This window comes from Melozone crissalis, unplaced genomic scaffold (assembly GCF_028551555.1).
Source record: "Melozone crissalis strain CALT ecotype California unplaced genomic scaffold, PUWL_Pcris_2 ptg000198l_1, whole genome shotgun sequence".
NCBI lineage: Eukaryota > Metazoa > Chordata > Aves > Passeriformes > Passerellidae > Melozone > Melozone crissalis.
In genome coordinates, this window is record NW_026535962.1 from 2428156 (window position 1) to 2449942 (window position 21787).

Sequence of the window (21787 nt, forward strand, 5' to 3'; positions counted from 1 at the left end):
ATCCTGATCCCAGTGCCAATCCCAATCCCGGTCCTGGTCCCGATCCCAGTCGCGATTCCGATGCCGATCCCAGCCCGATCCCGATCCCAGTCCCAATTCTGATCCTAGCCCGATCCCAATCCCTATCCCGGTCCCGTTCCCGCTCTTGTTTCCGATCCTGATCCCGCTCCCAATCACGATCCTGCTCTCAATCCCTGATTCCAATCCCGCTCCCAATCCCCGATCCCATTCCCAATCCCTGATCCTGTTCCCGTTCCCAATCCCTGATCCCATTCCCAATCCCTGATCCTGTTCCCGTTCCCAATCCCTGTTCCCGTTCCCAATCCCTGATCCTGTTCCCGTTCCCAATCCCTGATCCCGTTCCCAATCCCAATCCCGCTCCCGTTCCCGCCGCTGCCCTCACGCAGCGCCCCGCGCGCCGGCCGTGACGTCACGCCGCGCCGGTGACGCCGTGCACGGGGCGCGCGCACGGCAGCAATGGCGGCGGTGGCGGCGGCCGGAGCTGGAGCGGCGGGAGCGGCCGGGGCGGTGGCGGCCCCGCCGCGGGGCATCCGCACCTGGCTGCGCAGCGCCTTCCGCTTCGCCACCGACCGCAACGACTTCCGCAGGTCGGCATCGGGGCACGGATGGGGCCGGGATCGGGGCCGGGCCCGGAGCAGGGGTCGGGGTTGGGATCCGGGAGCCCGGTGTCCGTCCCCGGCCTGGATCAGGAGCAGGGCAGGGATTGTCCCTCCGTCCAGTTCGGGCTCCTCGCCTCAGGGGGGACATTTTGGGGCCGGAGCGTGTCCGGGGAAGGGAGCGGAGCTGGAGGGGCCTGGAGAGTCCTGAAGGAGCTGGGAAGGGTTTGGAGAGTCCTGAGGGAGCTGGGCAGGGGCTCAGCCTGGAGCAAAGGAGGCTCAGGGGGAATTTCTGGCTCTGCACAACTCCTGCCAGGAGGGCACAGCCGGGGGGGATTTGGGATCTTATCCCAGGGAACAGGGACAGGAGGAGAGGGAACGGCCTCAGGCTGGGCTGGGGAGGCTCAGGTTGGACATCAGCAGGAATTTCCTCATGGAAAGGGCTGGAAGGGGCTGCCCAGGGGGGTTTGGAGCGCCCATCCCTGGAGGTGGCACCTGGAGGTGGCACTGAGTGCTCAGGGTGGGGATCGGGCACAGCCTGGATTCGGGTGAACTTTCCCAAAATCTTTCCCGAACTCAGCGCTTCTGGGGCTCTGTGATTGCAGGAACCTGCTGCTGAACCTGGGGCTCTTTGCCGCCGGGGTCTGGGTGGCCCGGAACCTCACCGACATCGACCTGATGGCCCCGCAGCCCGTGCCGTAGCTCCGGTCAGCGCGGGGGAGGCACCGAGGGGCGGGATCGGGAACATCCTGAGCTGGGAGGGACCCGCAGGGATTGAATCCAACCCCTGCCCTGCTCAGGCACCCCAGGATCCCACCTGGGTGCCCCTGAGATCCCAAAATCACACCCTGGGTGCCCCTGAGATCCCAAAATCACACCCTAGGTGTTCCTGAGATGCCAATATCCCACCTGGACATCCCTGAGATCCCAAAATCTCACCTGGGCATCCCTGAGATCCCAGAATCACACCTGGCCATCCCTGAGATGCCAAAATCCCACTCTGGGTGTCCCTGAGATGCCAAAATCCCACCTGGCCATCCCTGAGAGCCCAAAATCCCATCCTGGGGAGCTCTGGCAGCCTCAGGGTTGTTCCCATTCCCTGGGGAGCCTGGGCAGTGTCCCCAAACCCTCTGGGGGGCAGGAACCTTTCGCAAAATCCCCCCTCAAATCTCCCAAATCCAGCCCTGCCCTGGCTGCTGGCCCTGCTCACCAGGGTTTGGAGCTGCAACCCCCCAAGGCTGAACAAACCCCCCAAACTCACCCTGCCACCCCAGGACAGCGCTGTCACCACCTGAGGTGACACAAACCAGGGGTGAGCCCGCCCCAAACCCCACAGAACCCCCCTTTTACCCAGATTTTAGAGCAGAACCAGCTCCCCTGACGGTGCTGACTCCTGTCCCAGGAAGGAGCTGGAGCTGCTGGGAGCAGAGCTCACCATCCCACTAGGACTGGAGCTGTGGAGCTGCTCAGATCCCTTTGGAGTTGTTCTCATCCCACCTGGAGCTGCTCAGATGCCACCTGGAGCTTCTGAGATTGCCTTGGAGCTGCTAAAATCCCTCTGGAGCTGCTCAGATCCCACCTGGAGCTGCTCTGATCCCTTTGGAGCTGCTCTGGTCCCACTTGGAGCTGCTCTGGTCCCCCCTGTCCTGCCTGGAGCAGTGACAAGGTCAAAAGGTTCAATGCTGAGAGGAAGATTTGGTTTCCCATTCATTCCTCGAGGATGTTCATGGAATTTCCTCCTGTACCCCCCACCCCCAGATGTTTATTAAATTTATGGAATAACAACACAACCCACTTGAATTTCTCTTTTTTTTTCTCTCTGTTTGTTTTTTTTCTTTTTTTTTTTTCTCTTAATAAGAAATTTCAGCTTACAAAAAAACAAGGTGTAAAAAGAGTAAAGATTTACAAAACAACAACAACAAAAAAAAATCATAAAAACATGATTTCTGTTTCACACCCGAGAGAGAGACAGGGACGAGCCCAGCCCTGGGAGCCAGCAGCTGCTGCTGCTGCCAGGAAATCCAGCCTGGGATGGGAATCAGGGAAATCCAGCCTGGGATGGAAATCCAGCCTGGGATGGAAATCCAGGGAAATCCAGCCTGGGATGGAAACCCAGGGAAATCCAGCCTGGGATGGAAATCAGGGAAATCCAGCCTGGGATGGAAATCCAGCCTGGGATGGAAATCAGGGAAATCCAGCCTGGGATGGAACTGAAATCCATCCTGGGATGGAACTGAAATCCAGCCAGGGATGGAACTCCAGGCTGTGCTCTGATCCCATCCCTGCTCTCCCATTCCTGCTCTCATCTCTAATCCCACTCCTGCCCTGATCCCATTCCTGCCCCATCCCATTCCTGCCCTGATCCCTGATCCCATTCCTGCCCTGAACCCAATCCCTGCTCTGATTTCATCCCTGCTCTGATCCCTGACTCCATCCCTGCCCTGACCCCATTCCAGCCATGATCCCATTCCAGCCATGATCCCATTCCAGCCATGATCCCATTCCTGCCCCATCCCATCCCATTCCTGCCCTGATCCCATCCCTGATTCCACTCCTGCCCCAATCCCATCCCTACTCTGATCCCATTCCTCCCTGAACCCATCCCTGATCCCATTCCTGCCCTGTTCCCATTCCTGCCCCATCCCACTCCCACCCCAATTCCATCCCTGCTTTGATCCCACTCCTGCCCTGACCCCATGCAAGCTGTGGTCCCATTCCTGATCCCACTCCTGCCCCATCCTATCCCTGCCATGATCCCATCCCTGCCATGATCCCATCCCTGCCATGATCCCTGATCCCATTCCTGCCCCAATCCCATCCCTGCCCCATCCCATTCCTGCTCTGATCCCATCCCTGGTCCCATCCCTTCCCTGCCATGACCCCTGATCCCACTCCTGCCCCGATCCCATCCCTGATCCCATTCCTGCCCTGATCCCATCCCTGGCCCGATCCCATCCCTGCCCCGATTCCATCCCTGATCCCATTCCTGCCCTGTTCCCATCCCTGCCCTGACCCCATTTCCTGCAGTTTCCCCCCCAATCAGGGCAAGTTGAACCCCAGAAGTCCCCAAAGCAGCCGGGAGCGTTTCCCCTGGTGGCAATGTCACTCGTGTGTCCTTGTCACTGGTTCTGGGTGGCAAACACCTGAGTTTGGAGCCGTTTCTGTGGCATTCCCGCTCTGTCCTGCAGCGTTCTCTGAGTGTAGAAGAGGATGTAGGCCTGGGTCTGGCACACCTCCTCCACACTGCATACATTCAGCCTGGAGTCATTGCAGTGCACCCAAAATCCTGCAAAAAAGGGGAAAAATCCTTTGAGCTGAGGCTGGATCCCTTTTCATCTTGGAACTGCTCACAGGAAACATCCACAGGAGAAAGGGCACCTCTGGCTTTTCCTGTAAGCTGGAAAATGGCTTTAATTTAATTTTAAATACAATTTTAATATAATTTTAATATAATTTTAATTATATTTTTAATAAGTATAATTTTAATATAATTTTAATTATATTTTTAATAAGTATAATTTTAATATAAATATAAATGTAATACAATTGCTTAAATACATTATAGTAGTATTATATAAATATATAATACTTACATATTAATATATAATATAATATAATATATACATATTAATATATAATACTTACATATAAATATATAATACTTAATTTTAATATAAATATAAATTTAATACAATTGCTTAAATACATTATAGTATAGTATTATATAAATATAATATATTATAAATAGTATATTATTTAAATATTTAAATATAAATTAAATAAAGTTTTTAATATCATTTTAAAGTATAGTTTGAAATATAATTTTAAAATGTAGTTTTCAATATAATATAAAAATATATAATTTAAAATATATAATTTTTGGCGTGTTTTACAAATATCAAATCATCATATCATCAGCCCAAAAGCTCAATTAGGCAGCCAAAAATAGAATTTTTAAATAGAATTTTAAAATAGAATTTTTAATGTAATTTAAAAATACATAATATTAAATATAATTTTTAAAATATAATTTTACAAATATCAAATCATGATTTAATCAGCCCAAAAGCTGAATTAGGCAGCCAAAAATTCCCAATTTGTGGCCCAGGGAGGCAGAGCCTGTCCTGGTGCAGCTGCTGGGATCTCCCAGCCCCCTGCGGATGTTGCTCATGAATAGTTCCCGTTTTTTCCACCCTCAAAACCCTTTCTGTTCATCTGAACCCCCAGGATCCTGAGCAAACCCAGCTGCAGCAGCTTGGGCAGAATGAAGAATTCCCACCATTCCCAGGGAAAAAAAAAAAAAAAAATTAAAATAAAAAAGCAAAAATAAATGCTTAAAAAAATATATAAAAAAAATAAGAATACACAGGGAAAACAAACTACTGAAGGGCAAGGAGTGGATGCCAAGGAAGGGGAATTTTGGGGGAGGATTCAAGGGAGGTGTGGGATCTCAGCACAGCAGTCCCGATGTGCAGAGTCACCAACACAACCCTTGGGGGGCTCGGGGGTCCTGGAACGTGGCCAGAAGTGTTTGGTGGTTGGACTTTGATCCTGCACAGGAGACGACACCTGTGTGAGGATGGGAGGATCCCACGGGGATCGGTGGTGAAGGGATGGGTGTTGCGGTGTGCTGTAATGTCCCATTTTAGACTCCCAGGTCACCTCCCAGGTGTGCCTGTACCTCTTCCCCCTCGCCCCCTTGCTGAGTGAGTCCTGTCAATCAGGCTGAACATTCCAGCAAGGCGTCTGTGGTTGGTCAAGTCCAAAGGATGCCCCTCAGGCCTGGGGGTCATTGGCCTGTCTGGGTGTCCCTGGTCCCTTGAGACCCTGCCCCTTCCACCTGGTTGGTGATCATCCGTCCCTCCCCTCCCCCTGTCCCCGAGCTTAAAAGGTGAATCAGACCATGCGGTCGTGATTCTGTTGGAGCAGTTGCCCACATTCAGACCTCTGTGACCATGGAATAAACCTCTGGATATAAACCCTCCAGCAGAACCCATGTCCTTTCCTCTTCACCATCGCCTGAAGCTTTCCTCCTGAGGCAAACGGAGTTCCTGACAAGCCTGGACTTGTTCAGTGCCCAGCTGCAATCTCCAGCAAGCCAAAGGTGTCTCTGGGGTGACACACCACAGCTGCTGCCTTTGGCCCAGCAGCGAGGGTCAGACTGGCCCAGGCACCATCTAACTGGTAATATTGGGATTCATACTCCAGTTGATAGGTTAATTATAGTGTGAAACACAGATTTTAGAATTTCAGTCCAGGGGGGTTCTAGAGAGACAAGATGGAGGAATTGGGGCGTGTCCTGTCCTCCTTCTTCTCCTTCTTGGCCTCCATCTTCTGTGGTGGTGGTGGCACTTTGGGATTGGTTCTTACTAAAAGTGCACTTGTGTGGGGGTGACGTTATGATGTTTGTATTCCCATTCATCTGTTCTGTGCCTTTAAGACCGGCTCTGGAGAGTGGAAGTTTTGTTTGGGTTTCTCTTATCAGGGACACAGAGACGAACAGTACATAGGGCTGTTTTTCACTTCTTGCTTTCAGCTTGCTGCTTTGCTTGCTCCCTTTTCTGCTCTTGCTTCTGCTCTGCTTTTGCTTCTGCTTATTAGCTAGTTTAGCTAAACAGTCCAAATTCCTTCCCAGACTGTCGCAGACATTTTTTCACAGAAATCCTTTCTTTGGGACTTGTTCGTTTTCTGGGAAGCAAGGGCCCCCAGAAAGAGAATGTAAACAATTGTTATGAGCTGCTGTGAAATGCAATGGGATGCACCGGTGATTGGTTCGTGTTCCCATGTTTATAATTAAGGGCCAATCACAGGAGCAAGCTGGGGACAGAATCCCTGGACACAACTTTGTTATAGATTCTTTCATTCTTAGCTTAGCTTAGCAGCCTCTGCAACTTCTCTCTTTATTTCTATTTAGTATAGTTATAATGTATTATATATCATATATCAATAAATCCAGCCTTCTGATCAAGAAACAAGAGTCTCGTCCATCTCTCACCCCCAGCGACCCACACAGGACACTGTAATACCGGACTGTTTCTCCTCTCCTGTTCCTGTGACCATCTGGACCTGCTCCGGACTGGGACTGGGAACACCGAGGGTTGGCACCATTTGGCTGCAGCCGCTGCCCCAGCGCCGGAGGGACTGAGAGCAGAGCAACCACCCCCGAGAGAGACTTTCTGATTTTGTCACCTTTCTCAGAGCGGTGTCAGCTGGTATTGTTCATTTTGTGTGCTGGGGGGTGCTGGGCCTGAAATAAACAGGTTCTTTCCACCTCTCTCCAAGGAATTTTTTCCCGAACTGGTTGTGGGGAGGGGCCATGCGGGTTTTCCTTTCTGGAGGGGCCCCCTTTGGAGATTCTTTAACAAATTTGCCCTAAACCAGGACAACTTGTCAATAAGGGTGAAAGGTATTGGGGAGAAAAGGTAAATATCTTATAGGTAGTTTTGGGTATAACGATAAGTGACCGCCCCGAGGGCTCTCAGTGTGCTCATGGCTGACGTGCTGTGCTCTGTCGGGCCGGGAGAAAATCTTGTAGATAAAAATTAATAATAATTAATTAATCAAGAATTAATAATAAATTATAATAATAATTATAATTAATATTTATAATAATTAAAAATTATTATTAATAACAATAATAATAATATTAATAATAATAATAATAATAATAATAATAATAATAATAATAATAATAATAAAAGAAACACTGAAGACTGAGAAAAAAACCTGAAGACTCCTTTGGTCCTTTGGAGCGTGGGCTGCCCCAAGGCCACCCCGAGCCTTTCCAGGCCATCAAAACCAGCCGGGAACGGGACAGGGAGGGAAAATCCAAGGGAAGGGAGGAAGGGGAGAGGTTTGAGGGGGATTTGCCCGGGCCAGCTCACGCACCTCCCTCCGTGTTGTAGCAATAGGCTGTGTAGTGTCCTGAGCCAAAGCCCTTCCCGTGATGCATCACCACAGCTGACAGGTCATAGACACAGCAGTCTGTGCCAGGGGAGGCCAGGGAGTCCCTGCAGCAGTAAGGTTCCATGTTTAATACCTGCTCAAAGAGGACGTGGACCCCGATCTTCTCGCGGTGATTGCGCTCAGACCACCTGCAAACACAAAGCCCGGGCTCAGGGGGCTCGGCAGAACCAAATCTGGGGGGGTTGAGTCAAAATTCCCAATAAAAACCCACCAAACACACAAAGCCCGCACCCAGGGTGCTCAGCAGAACCAAATCTGGGGGGTTTGAATCAAAATCTCCTACAGGAACCCAAAACACACGAAGTCCAAACTTAGAGTACTCAGCGTCACCAAATCCAGAGGTTTCACCCCAAAATCCCTTGCAGGAACCCCAAACACACAAATTCCACATTCAGGGTGCTCAGCAGAACCAAATCTGGGGGTTTGAACCAAAATCCCCTGCAGGAATGCCCCACATACACAAATCCCGTACTCAGGGTGCTCAGCAGAACCAAATCTGGGAATTGGAACCAAAATTCCCTGCAGGAACCCCCCAAACACATAAATCCCACACTCAGGGTGCTCAGCAGAACCAAATCCGGGGGGTTTGCCTCAAAATCTCCTACAGGAACCCCAAACACACAAATCCCACACTCAAGGTGCTTGGCAGAACCAAATCTGGGTTTTTTGCCTCAAAATCGCTTGCAGGAACCCAAAACACACAAATCCCACATTCAGGGTGCTCAGCAGAACCAAATCTGAGGGGTTTGAACCAAAATCTCCTACAGGAACCCCAAACTCACGAAGTCCAAACTCAGGGTGCTCAGCAGAACCAAATCTGAGGGGTTTGAACCAAAATCTCCTGCAGGAACCCCTCCAAAGACAAATCCCACACCCAGGGTGCTCAGCAGAACCAAATCCGGAGGTTTCACCCCAAAATCCCTTGCAGGAACCCCAAACACACCAAGCCCACATTCAGGGTGCTCAGTGTCACCAAATCCAGGGGTTTCACCCCAAAATCTCCTTCAGGAACCTCCCCTCCCAACAAATTCCACACTCAGGGTGCTCAGCCTCACCAAATCCGGGGCTTTTGCCCCAAAAGCTGCAGGAATCCCCCAAACACACAAATCCCACATTCAGGGTGCTCAGTGTCACCAAATTCAGAGGTTTCACCCCAAAATCTCCCTTTGCCATTGATAGTTTTTATTTTAGGTGGGGTCTCCCCCTGCCACTGATAATTTTTATTTTAGGTGGGATATTTTTGAGCCAGATTTCTCCTCTGACCACCCTTAAAACCCTCAGTGCTACCCATAAACCCCCCCAGACCCACCCTAAGCACTGCAGAGACTTTTCCTCATATTTTCAGCTTTTTCTGCTTTCTGTTCCCCAGGTAAACACCAATATTGGCATTGAATTCTCTCAATCTCCCACCTTCCACTCAGCTTACTGACCTCTCCTTCCAAGCTGCCTGCAAACTCGATTAAAACCCGAAAAAATTAAGAATTAAATGCACAAAATATTAAATTGTGACAGAAAAAAACCCTGCAAATGGGCAAGATGTGGGGGTTTCACAAATGTGACAGCTCAGAAGTTACACAGCTGATTTTAGCAGCAACTGAGGGTATTTAAAGGCAAATTTTTGGACATTTTTTCCCCCAAAATTTCCTCACCTGAAGCGTTTAAGGTGCAGCCGGAGGACCTGAGGTAGTCTGTAGATCAGCAACTGCTTCTTAGCTTCACTCAGAACAAGAGGTTTGGGAGAAGATTTTCGCCGTTTGCCTGCCAAAAACAAACCCCAAAACCCCCCCAAAAGCAAAGATTATCAGGATTAATTAATTCCCCAAAGAGAAAAAACCAGCACAGGGTGAAATCTTTATTTTTTTTTCCAGCATGGAATAAATTTCAGAATTTCTGTCTCCTCATCACACAAATATTTGTCGCCTCTGAGTGAAAAATCGGAGTTTTTTTCCTGTTGGGATGTTGAGCCAAAGATTTCCTGGGCTGCAGAACTCCAAGCAAAACCTCACAAATATTCCATATTTTATTCTCTCTGCTGCTTTGAGCTTCTCACAGCAGCATTTTTTAAATGCTCCTAGCAACAGCAAAAGCTGGAAAAGAGGAAGAATTCCTCCCTCCTCTTCCTCCCAGGAACAGCAGAAGGGGCCAGGTGGCTGCCAGAGATCCCAATTAGCACAGCACCTGTTAATTGGATTTGTGCAGCCCCAGCTCCTGCAGCGGCGCCCTCACTGCTCCTGGCACTTGGGGCCTTTTCATTGACTCTTTCCAGCTGGAAATGCTTCCTGAGCCATTTAAATTCCTTAAAAGTCACTCAGAATTCCTTAAAAATCATTCAGAATTCCTTAAAGTCATCCAGAATTCCTTAAAAGTTATTCAGAATTCCTTTACAAGTCACTTAAGAATTCCTCAGCTGTTTAAATTCCTTAAAAGTCACTCAGAATTCCTTAAAAATCATTCAGAATTCCTTAAAGTCATCCAGAATTCCTTAAAAGTTACTCAGAATTCCTTAAAAGTCACTCAGAATTCCTTAAAAGTTATTCAGAATTCCTTTACAAGTCACTTAAGAATTCCTCAGCTGTTTAAATTCCTTAAAAGTCATTCAGAATCCCTCAAAAGCCATTCAGAATTCCTTAAAAGTAGAATTCCTCAGCCACTTAGAATTCCTTGAAAGCCATTCAGAATTCCTTACAAATCATTCAGAATTCCTTAAAAATAATCTAGAATTCCTTAAAAATCATTCAGAATTCCTTACAAATCATTCCGAATTCCTTTAAAATCATTCAGAACTCCTTAAAAGCAAATTAAAATCTTAGTGAGCTAGAATTCCCCTGCCATTCGGAATTCCTTAAAAAAAAATTTAGAATTCCTTAAACGTCATTCAGAATCCCTCAAAAGCCATTCAGAATTCCTTTAAAGCCATTTAGAATTCCTTAAAAATCATTTAGAATTCCTTAAAAGTAATTCAGAATTCCTTTACAAGTCACTTAAGAATTCCTCAGCTGTTTAAATTCCTTAAAAGTCATTCAGAATTCCTTAAAAATCATTTAGAATTCCTTAAAAGTCATTCAGATGTTCCTTAAAGCAATTTAAAATCTCTTAGTGAGCTAGAATTCCTCAGCCATTCAGAATTCCTTAAAAGCCACTCAGAATTCCTCAGCCATTTTAATTCCAAAGTATAAATTAATAATAAATAAATAAATAAATAAATTAAATTTCTTTTTCCTCCCAGAGAATCAAAGCAAACCGAGTTAAGCCGAAGCTGAACCCTCCCAATCTGTGGCTCAGGATTTATCCCAGCTCTGTTTGCCAGCCCTGCAGGGGCGTCCCTGGCAGGGCACGGTGCCAGGCCTGGTGGCACTCACTGTTGCACTCCAGGCCTGGTGGCACTCACTGTGGCACTGGGCACAGTGCCAGGCCTGGTGGCACTCACTGTGTCACTCCAGGCCTGGTGGCACTCACTGTGGCACTGGGCACGGTGCCAGGCCTGGTGGCACTCACTGTGGCACTCCAGGCCTGGTGGCACTCACTGTGGCACTGGTCACAGTGCCGGGCCTGGTGGCACTCACTGTGGCAGTCCAGGCCTGGTGGCATTCACTGTGGCACTGCTCACAGTGCCAGGCCTGGTGGCACTCACTGTTGCACTGGTCACGGTGCCAGGCCTGGTGGCACTCACTGTGGCACCGGTCATGGTGCCAGGCCTGGTGGCACTCACTGTGGCACTGGTCACAGTGCCGGGCCTGGTGGCACTCACTGTGGCACTCCAGGCCTGGTGGCACTCACTGTGGCACTGGTCACAGTGCCAGGCCTGGTGGCACTCACTGTGGCACTCCAGGCCTGGTGGCACTCACTGTGGCACTGGTCACAGTGCCGGGCCTGGTGGCACTCACTGTGGCACTGGTCACAGGCGTAGATCCTCCCCTCCAGGGCCTCGGTCTCGGTGAACTTGGCCCACATGTCGGTGAGCAGGCACTCGGCCTGGGGCTCGGGCAGGGTCCCCTGCATGTTGTATCCACCTCGAGGGTGCTGCTGTATCCCCCACCCTGAGGGTGCTGTGTCTGCCCAGAGGGTGTTGTGCCCACCCTGAGGGTGCTGGTCACTGTCATGGTTGCCGTGCCCATCCTGAGGGTGATGGGCACTTCCCTGAGGGTGCCGTGCCCACTCTGAGGGTGCTGTGCCCACCCTGAAGGTCCTGGGCACTGCCCTGGGTGCTGTGCCCACCCTGTGGATGCTGTGCCCTCCCTGTGAATGCTGTGCCTGCCCTGAGGGTGCTGCGCCCACCCTGAGGGCACTGGTCACTGCCATGGGTGCTGTGCCCACCCTGAGGGTCCTGGGCACTGCTGTGAGTGCTTCCCCATGTCCTATGCCCACTCTGACAGTCCTGGACCCTCCTGTGGGTGCTGCCCATATCCTCTGCCCACCCTGAGGGTCCTGGGCACTCATGGAGCTGCTGCCCAGAACCTGTGCCCACCCTGAGGGTCCTGATCACTCCTGTGGGTGCTGCCCATGTCCTGTGCCGACCCTGAAGGCCCTGTTCACTCATGGAGGTGCTGTTCACATCCTGTGCCCACCCTGATGGTTCTGGTCACTCAGGAAGGTGCTGCCCATGTCCTGTGCCCACCCTGAGGGTCCTGGGTACTCCCATGGGTGCTGCCCACATCCTGAGCCCACCCTGGCACTCACTGTTGCACTGGTCACAGGCGTAGATCCTCCCCTCCAGGGCCTCGGTCTCGGTGAACTTGGCCAACATCTCGGTGAGCAGGCACTCGGCCTGGGGCTCGGGCAGGATCCCCTTCTCCAGGGCGTGGTAGCGCTCGGGGAACTCCAGGGACAGGTCCCAGAAGGGCTCCACGGTGTTGGATTTGTAGTTGCACGTCCTGCAGGTGACCTGGGACAGGGACACGGGGACACAGGGACACACAGAGCTGGCTGTGGGGTGGAACTGAAACGCAGGGAATGCTCTCACAGCTTGGGGACGTTAGGTTTTCATCAACTAGAAGGACAAAAGGGTCACCAAATCTGGCCCTGCACAGGACACCCCAAATTCCCCACATTTGCATCCATCCCTGTCTCACAGGTGTCACTGCTTCGACCATGGGAGGCAAAAACCACAAGGAAAAGGATTTTAGAGCTGTGACACTCATTTGAAATCTCCTTGTAGGGTCATTGGAAGGGTTAAAATCATCAAATCTGGCTCCTGGCCATGCACAGCACACCTCAAATTCCCCACATTTGCATCCACCCATGGCTCACAGGAGGAGTTGCTGCTCCAACCTTGGGAGGCAAAAAACCACAAGGAAAAGGATTTAGTGCTGTAACACACATTTGAAATCTTTTTATAGGGTCATGGGATAACCCCAATTGGAAGGAGGACAAAATGATCATCAAATTCCCCACGTTTCCATCTACCCATGTCCCACAGGAGGTGCTGCTGCTCCAACTTTGGAGGGAAAAAACCACAAGGAAAAAGATTTTAGAGCTGTGACATGGATTTGAAATCTCATTGTAGGGTCATTGGAAAGGGGTTTGATTGGAAGGGTTAGGATCATCAGATCTGACTCCTGGCCCTGCACAGGACACCCCAAATTCCCTAGATTTACATCTATCCATGTCTCACAGGAGGAGTCGCTGCTCCAACCTTGGGAGGCAAAAAACACAAGGAAAGGGGGCATAAAAAATGCAAAGGCACCTTTAAAAACACATTCAAAGCCTAAAACCTCAGGACTAAAGACATTCAAACCCTAAAACCAGGGGCTCAGGACTTCTATGCTCGTGTAGGTTTCATCCAGAAGTGGCATAACTGAAGCGAATTTCTGCTAAATTTGTGCATTTCCAAGGATGGAAATGGTGGAAATTCAAGGGATTTTTTTCCTCAGGAATTGGGAATTCCTAAGAGACTCCTCAATGGGATCCTCAACATGCAGAGCTTTTGCTCCTCGGTGTGAACAGCTCCAACTGGAAAAGCAACCCCATACCTGGCTGAGCAACTGCCCGTGGAAGATGGTGTTGACCACCTTGAGGACCTGCTTGGTGAGCTTCCTCTGCGAGAAGGGGATGAGGATCCTGCGCCGGCTGCCCTCAGATCCTCAACATGCCTTTGCCTAAAACCTCAGGACTAAACACATTCAAACCCTAAAATGAGGGGCTCAGGATTCCTGTACCTGTACAGGTCTCATCCAGAAGTGGCACAACTGAAATGAATTTCTGCTAAATGTGACAAGGATGGAAACGGTGGCAACTCAAGGGATTTCTTCCTCAGGAATTGGGAACTCCTAAGAGACTCCTAAATGGGATCCTCAACGTGCAGAGCCTTTGCCTAAAACCTCAGGACTAAACAGATTCAAACCCTAAAACCTCAGGACTAAAGACATTCAAATCCTAAAACCAGGGGCTCAAGACTTCTGTGCTCGTGTAGGTTTCATCCAGAAGTGGCATAACTGAAGCGAATTTCTGCTAAATTTGTGCATTTCCAAGGATGGAAATGGTGGCAACTCAAGGGATTTTTTCCTCAGGAATTGGGAACTCCTACAAGACTCCTAAATGGGATCCTCAACGCGCAGAGCTCCTTGGTGTGAACAGCTCCAAGTGATCCCTGCAGAAAAGCAACCCCATACCTGGCTGAGCAACTGCCCGTGGAAGATGGTGTTGACCACCTTGAGGACCTGCTTGGTGAGCTTCCTCTGCGAGAAGGGGATGAGGATCCTGCGCCGGCTGCCCTCGGACTCGAGCTCCTGCTGCACCTTGTCCAGGAGCTCGCACAGGAACTCCTGCGCGTCCTGCTGGTCGTAGCCGCGGAAGGCGGGGATCAGGCTCCACACGGAGTGCAGCATGGCAAAGGGCGACACCAGGGCCCACTTGCCAGACCACATCACCCTGAACAGGGTGTGCAGCTCGTGGCACAGGGAGATGTGCTTGGAGCTGGGCTCCTTGGGCTGGATCAGCTCCAGGCTGCGGCTGATGGAGGAGCCGCCGTTCAAGGCGCCCGGGGAGCTCTGAACCTTGTCAGGCTTCCCCGGCTCGTTGGCGGCGGCTCCGTTCGCCAGCCTGCCCGGCATCCTGGCCCTCCCGTTCACAGTTTTAGCTAAAAGTTCTTCTGTTTCACAGAGATCAAGAGTCAAGAAACATTCTCTGAACTTCTGGAGGTGGCTGAGCACCTGCAGGATGGAGTTCATGTAGCAAGTGTTGCCCAGGTTCCTCAGCCCCGTCACCCCGGGCGTCATCAGGGGCTGCCGGCGGATGGAGTAGAACTGCTTCAATCTCTGCCTTGAGGTAGGGGAAGCTGCGGCCACCTCCCTGAATTTCCTTGGGATCAAGCTCTCCCTGTGCACGTGGGACAGCAGCCTGGCGCTCTTCCTGGGGGGAGCGCTGGCCAGCTCCTCCAGGAGCTGCCTCTTCATCTCGCGCCGCCGCTGCCGAGCCGCCTCCTTCTTCCTCTCCAGCTCCTCCATCTGCTTCTTCTCCTTCAATTTCAGCTGTCCCCGGGAGCTCCTGTGGAACCAGGTGCGCAGAGCCCTCGCCAGCAGGGCCTGGCGCCGGTGCCACAGCGCCGTCAGCATCTGGGACTGGCCCTGAGGGCTCCTCCTCCTCCAGGCATCCTCGGCCAGCGCCGTGGAGCGCAGCGTCCTCCCGCTCCGCTGGCCCTTGATGGCCGACAGCGAGCTCCTCAGCAGCTTCAGGTCACCCTCGGGGTTGTCGTTGAGGACATAATCCTGGCAGAGGTAACAGAAGACGTAGAGCTCGTGCACCTCCATGGCCAAGGGGTGCCGGCTCTCCTGGAAGTGCCTCAGGGCGTGCTCCTCGATGTAGCGCCCGCACGCCACGTGCGAGCACTTGAGGCAGGCCCAGAGGGACTCGGTGGTGTGGCAGTCCACGCACTGCCACTTCTGGGGGTTCAGGATCGAGTGGTCCTGGGCGAGTCGTAGCCGCCCCACATGTTTGCATCGATCCATGTCTCACAGGAGGAGTCGCTGCTCCGACCTTGGGGCGGATAAAACACAAGGGAAAGGGTTTTAGAGCTGTTGGCATGCATTGGAAATCTCCTTGTAGGGTCATTGGAAGGGTTAGGATCATCAAATCTGACTCCTGGCCCTGCACAGGACATCCCAAATTCCCCACATTTGCATTGATCCATGTCACCCAGGAGGAGTCGCTGCTCCGACCTTGGGGGAGAAAAAAAACAAGGAAAAGAGCTGGGATACGGATTTGAGATCTTGTTGATGGGTCATTGGGAGGGTTAGGATCATCAAATCTGACTCCTAGTCCTGCACATGATATTCCAAATTCCCCACATTTGCATCTGTCTACGTCACACAGGACGTGCTGCTGATCCAACCTTGGGGGCAAAACACCACGAGGAAAAGGGTTTTAGAGCTGTGACATGCATTTGAGATCTCCTTGTAGGGTCACTTGGAAGGGTTAGGATCATCAAATCTGATTCTTGGCCCTCATAGCACACCCCAAATTCCCCACATTTGCATCGATCCATGTCTCACAGAAGGAGTCGCTGCTCCGACCTTGGGGGGGAAAAAAAACAAGGAAAAGAGCTGTGGCACAGATTTGAGGTCTTGTTGTAGGGTCGTTGGAATGGTTAGGATCATCAAATTTGACTCCTAGTACGGCACAGGACATCCCAAATTCTCCCTATTTGTACCTATCCATGTCTCACAGGAGGAGTCGCTGCTCCGACCTTGGGGGGATAAAACACAAGGGAAAGGGTTTTAGAGCTGTGACCTGCATTGGAAATCTCCTTGTAGGGTCATTGGAAGGGAGGGGATAGGGTTAGGGCTAAGATCATCAAATTTGACTCCTGGCCCTGCACAGGACATCCCAAATTCCCCACTTTTGCATCGATCCATGTCACACAGGAGAAGTCGCTGCTCCGACCTTGGGGGGAAAAAAAAACAAGGAAAAGAGCTGGGATACGGATTTGAGATCTTGTTGATGGGTCATTGGAATGGTTAGGATCATCAAATCTGACTCCTAGCCCTGCACAGCACACCCCAAATTCTTTCTGTTTGCATCTACCCATGTCTCACAGGAGGTGTTGCTGCCCCAACCTTGGGGGGATAAAACACAAGGAATAGCCATCAGTTTGATAGAAGCTCCCCAGTGAACTGTGGCTCCTTTCCCAGTCCCTCCAAGGCTCTGGGGCAGAAGGAGGGGTCAGAGCCAGGTTACTCACGGGGTGCAGCTCACACATCCTTTCCTTGGCCACATATTTATACAGGATTATAAATGTATGAAAAGCTAAAATCCTAAGGGATCAGTTTGACAGAAGATCCCCAGTGAATTGTGGATCCTTTTCCCAGTTCCTCAAGGCTCTGGGGCTCAGCACTCACGGGGTGCAGCTCACACATCTTCTCCTCCACCATGATGTTTAGAGTTATACACTGAAGAATTACAGGATGATAAATGTATAAAAAGCTAAAATCTGAAGGCATTGGTTTGATAGAAGCTCCCCAGTGAACTGTGGCTCCCTTTCCCAATCCTCCAAGGCTCTGGGGCTCAGCACTCACGGGGTGCAGCTCACACATCCTCTCCTCCACTACTAAAGAATTACAGGATTACAAATGTATAAGAAGCTAAAATCCTAAATCTTGATAAAAGATTGGTTTGATAGAAACTCCCCAGTGAATTGTGGATCCTTTCCCAGTCCCTCAAGGCTCTGAGGGCTCAGCACTCATGGGGTGCAGCTCACACATCCTCTCCTTCACCACAGAGTCTAGAGTTATACACTAAAGAATTACAGGATTATAAATGTATGAAGATCTAAAATCCTAAGTCCTGATAAAAGACTGGTTTGACAGAAGCTCCCCAGTGAACTGTGGCTCCCTTTCCCAATCCTCCAAGGCTCTGAGGGCTCAGCACTCACGGGGCGCAGCTCACACATCCTCTCCTTCACCACAGAGTTTAGAGTTATACACTGAAGAATTACAGGATTCTAAATGTATGAAAAGCTGAAATCCTAACTTTTGATAAAAGATTTGTTTGAAAGAAGCTCTCCAGTGAATTCTGGATCCTTTCCCAACCCTCCAAGGCTCTGGGGCCCAGCACTCACGGGGTGCAGCTCACACATCCTCTCCTTGGCCACATATTTATACAGGATTATAAATGTATAAAAAGCTAAAATCTTAAGGCACCAGTTTGATAAAAGATTCCCAGTGAGTTGTGGATCCTTTTCCCAGTCCCTCCAAGGCTCTGGGGCCCAGCACTCACGGGGTGCAGCTCACACATCCTCTCCTCGGCCCCGCCGCGTCCCGGCCGTGCAGCAGCCCCATCCCCATCCCCATCGTCCTCCCACGGTCCCGGAGAATTCAATTCTTGGGAATTCCTCACTGCCAGGCAGCTTCAAAGCCCTGGAGAGAGAGAGAGAGAGAGAGAGAGAGGGGGAAAATATCCTGGTGATCACAGAAACCAAGCCTGGAACGCTGGCAGGAGCATCCTTAACCCCTCAGTGCAGAACTCATTGATGCCAGAAATAATTCTGTGCAATTACCCCCAGCATCCCGAATTCTCACACACAAAATTCCATTCCATTCTCTGCTTTCATTTTTTTTTTTTATTTGTAAAAAAAATCTGCTGATCACATGGAGCCTCTTCATGGTGAGGCTTTTTGTAGTGGATGACCCAACATATGGCAGAGGGAAAAAATGGGAGTAAAAAAGAAAAAAAATCAAAAACAAACAGGAGGAAAAAATGTGGCCCCTCCTGTGATCAGTTTGGATTTTTGGCTGCCTGGATTGCCTGGTGAGAGACACAGGGAGGAGAAGGGGGAAAGATCAGAAAAAGAAAAGCTGTGCTCAGTTAAATTTCAGTTCTAGGTGGTTTCTCAAACAACAAAAAGGAAGCAATGAGGAGCTGGCAGGTGCAAAGTGCAACAGAATAATCAGAGAGGAGAGAAAAACGGGGACAAAACAGAGAATGGAAAAGCAGATCTGAATGAAGTTAGTTACACAGGGGCCTGGCACACAGAAAATGTGGTAAAACATCATTTTATGAGGTGCAAAACTGAACATTTGCCAAAGTTTTGAGGCAGGGATTGAGCCCTCACCTGCATGGGTGGGCAGGGAGCTGGCCAGGTGAAGGAAATGCATTTTAGTGGCCCCAAATGACACAAATTTGCTTTAATTGTCACGTTTATTATTGCTGTGGAGGGTGGAATCTCTCAGAGAAATCCCAAAGCTCTTCAGTTCTTTCTCCTGGACTGCACTGAAAGCTCAAGCGGCCACTTGAGCACCCACAGAACCCCTGAGGATTTGATTTAAATCAGAAATTCCCATTTTCCCCTCGGGCTGGGCTCACTCCCTCCCAAACCCCAACATGTGGAAAGGATTTTGGAAATCCTCATTTAAACAAAGGATTGATTTGGTCTCTTTTTTCCAAGTTGGAAAAATCCCTTTTTCCTCACCTTCTCCCCTCCCTGAGCTTTTTTCCCTCATTTTTCCTCATAATTTTCCTCCTCAGGTGTGGATATAAAAATAACGAAATTTTATTTCAAATCTTTCACCTCAGTGAGAGCAAGCGGCAGAAATTGCAGCTTGCAGGAGCGCAGACACTGTGCTAACACCGACAGCCTTCATTTACATAAAGGAATACTAATTATGTTGTATCATCAACATCTGGGATTCTGCTCACTGCCATATGCGACAGCGAGGGGGATTTAACCCTTCAGCCTCCCCAGCACAGCAAATTTCTGCTTTGGAATAAAAAACAGACCTGAAATACAGAATTTTTTAGGGATTCATCAAAGAGCTGGTTGGTCATGGGCTCTGTGAAGTGGAATTTTCAAAAAATATTGAATTTCTCCTCAGTTCCCAAAGGGGAAGAGCTGCTGGGTTCTCCCAGGAAATCATGCCCACAGCAGATCCAGGGAATTAAAAAATTATATAAATAAATGAAAAGAGATCCCCAGCACATCAAATTTCTATTTTGGAACAAAAACCAGGCCTGAAATACAGAATTTTTTAGGGATTCATCAAACAGCTGGTGAGGTTGTTTCTGTGAAGTGGAATTTTCAAGAAATATTTAATTTCTCCTCAATTCCCAAAGGGGAAGAGCTGCTGGGTTCTCCCAGGAAATCATGCCCACAGCAGATCTATGGAATTTAAAAAATATAAAGAAATAAATATAAATAAAATAAAAAAATATAAAATCAATATAAATAAATAAAAGCAGATCCCCAGCACATCAAATTTTTACTTTGGAACAAAAACCAGGCCTGAAATACAGAATTTTTTAGGGATTCATCAAACAGCTGGTTGGTCATGGGCTCTGTGAAGTGGAATTTTCAAAAAATATTGAATTTCTCCTCAATTCCCAAAGGGGAAGAGCTGCTGGGTTCTCCCAGGAAATCACTCCCACAGCAGATCCAGGGGATCTGCTATATTAAATAGATTTAATATTAAATATTAAATATATTTAGTATTTCTATAGTAAATGTAAAATTTATATTTTATTTATATTTATATATTTCATTTATTTATATATTTAAAAATAGATACATAAATAAAATATATAAATATAAAAATAAAAAAATGTATTTATTTATTATAAATTTATATTTATATAATATAAAAATGTAAATAAAATATATAGATAAATAAAATATATAAAATAAAAATATAAAAATGTATATTTATTATAAAATTATATTTAGATAATATAAAAATGTAAATAAATAAAATATATAAATAAATGAATATATAAATATAAAAACATAAAATATAAAATGTATATTTATTATAAATTTGTATTTATATAATATAAAAATAGAAATAAATAGAATATATAAATAAATAAAATATATAAATAAATAAAATGTATAAATATAAAAATAAAAATATATACTTATTTATTATAAATTTATGTTTATATAATATAAAAATGTAAATAAATAAAATATATAAATAAATAGAATATATAAATAAATAAATTATCTACATATAAAAATATAAATACAAAATGTATATTTATTATAAATATATATTTTTATAATATAAAAATAGAAATAAATAAAATATATTAATATAAAAATTAAAATGTAAAAATAATATAAAAATAAAAATATAGAAATGCCTATTTATTATAAATTTATATTTTTATAATATAAAAATAGAAATAAATAAAACATATTAAAATAAAAAATAAAAACGTAAAAATAATATAAAAATAAAAATATAAAAATGTATATTTAGTATAAAATTTATATAATATAAATATATAAAATATAAATAAATAAAAATATAAATAAAAATGTAAATAAATAAAAATATAAATAAATAAAGATATAAATAAATAAATAAAAATATAAATAAATAAAAATATAAATAAATAAAAAGGAATATAAATAAATAAAAGGGAATAAGATTAAGAAATGCAGGAGATGAATCCGCAGCCTTTTGTCTTCTGCTTTGGCTTTTCCTGTGCTGGCCCAGAGATTTCCTGCTGGGAAAGGGAAGGGATCCCAAACCCCTGAGGCAGCTGCCAGAGCAGCTTTGCCATGTCCAAATGCAGGAATCCCCAGCACAAAACCACAAAACCACAAAACCCCCTCTGATGCTGCATTTGATATTTTTGATATTCCCTCTTCAATTCAGGTACCCACAGATAATTCCTCACAAATCCAGGCCATCACTGAGTCAGGAAGGATTTGTGTTTGTGTCACTTGAATGAGAGGTTTTTCCTCAAAAGTGAATTCTCCACCACCAGAGTTCTTCACATTCAACATTTCTCCTGCTGACTCAGATTTTTTGACTCTTTCCATGAAAAAACAAAAAATTGGAATAAATTCTCACACATTGCAAAGGCAGCTGCAGCTCCCAGTGGCAATCCCAGGGCTGGGATGAAAGGGGAGCAGGGTTTGAGAGTCAGGACTGCAAACACTGCTGCTGCATTTGATATTTTTGATATTCCCTCTTCAATTCAGGTACCCACAGATAATTCCCTCACAAATCCAGGCCATCATTGAGTCAGGAAGGATTTGTGTTTGTGTCACTTGAATCAGAGGTTTTTCCTCAAAAGTGAATTCTCCACCACCAGAGTTCTGCACATTCAACATTTCTCCTGCTGACTCAGATTTTTTGACTCTTTCCATGAAAAAACAAAAAATTGGAATAAATTCTCACACTGCAGCTGCACCCCCCACACTCAGAGTGAAATAAATCCCTGCAAAAGCTGCCCCAGCACTGAGCAGAGAAGTTTTGCTCTCTTTT

The 21787-nt window shown here is 47.5% G+C and overlaps 2 protein-coding genes across 2 annotated transcripts; one reads left to right on the forward strand and one right to left on the reverse strand.

Annotated features, from left to right (window-relative positions):
- Positions 1–477: 477 nt before the first annotated feature.
- TOMM6 (translocase of outer mitochondrial membrane 6) lies at positions 478–2092 on the forward strand. The gene is made up of 3 exons (XM_054293930.1): positions 478–608; positions 1223–1324; positions 2020–2092. The coding sequence occupies exons 1-2, from the start codon at positions 478–480 to the stop codon at positions 1317–1319; spliced, it is 228 nt and encodes a 75-aa protein (XP_054149905.1). The 3' UTR covers positions 1320–1324; positions 2020–2092.
- Positions 2093–2756: 664 nt separating this feature from the next.
- Positions 2757–17855, reverse strand: USP49 (ubiquitin specific peptidase 49). The gene is given in 8 exon segments (XM_054293931.1): positions 2757–2771; positions 3724–3753; positions 3755–3903; positions 7506–7711; positions 9233–9341; positions 12261–12465; positions 14192–15554; positions 17793–17855. Coding segments are annotated over 7 exon segments (2049 nt in total). The 5' UTR covers positions 15527–15554; positions 17793–17855.
- Between the last annotated feature and the right edge of the window lie 3932 nt (positions 17856–21787).

Excerpts from the sequence above, each read along its gene's own strand:
- TOMM6 (XM_054293930.1), top strand. The coding sequence starts at position 478 with ATGGCGGCGGTGGCGGCGGCCGGAGCTGGAGCGGCGGGAGCGGCCGGG. Across the intron at positions 609-1,222 it reads GACCGCAACGACTTCCGCAG|GAACCTGCTGCTGAACCTGG; the intron begins GTCGGCATCGGG and ends CTGTGATTGCAG.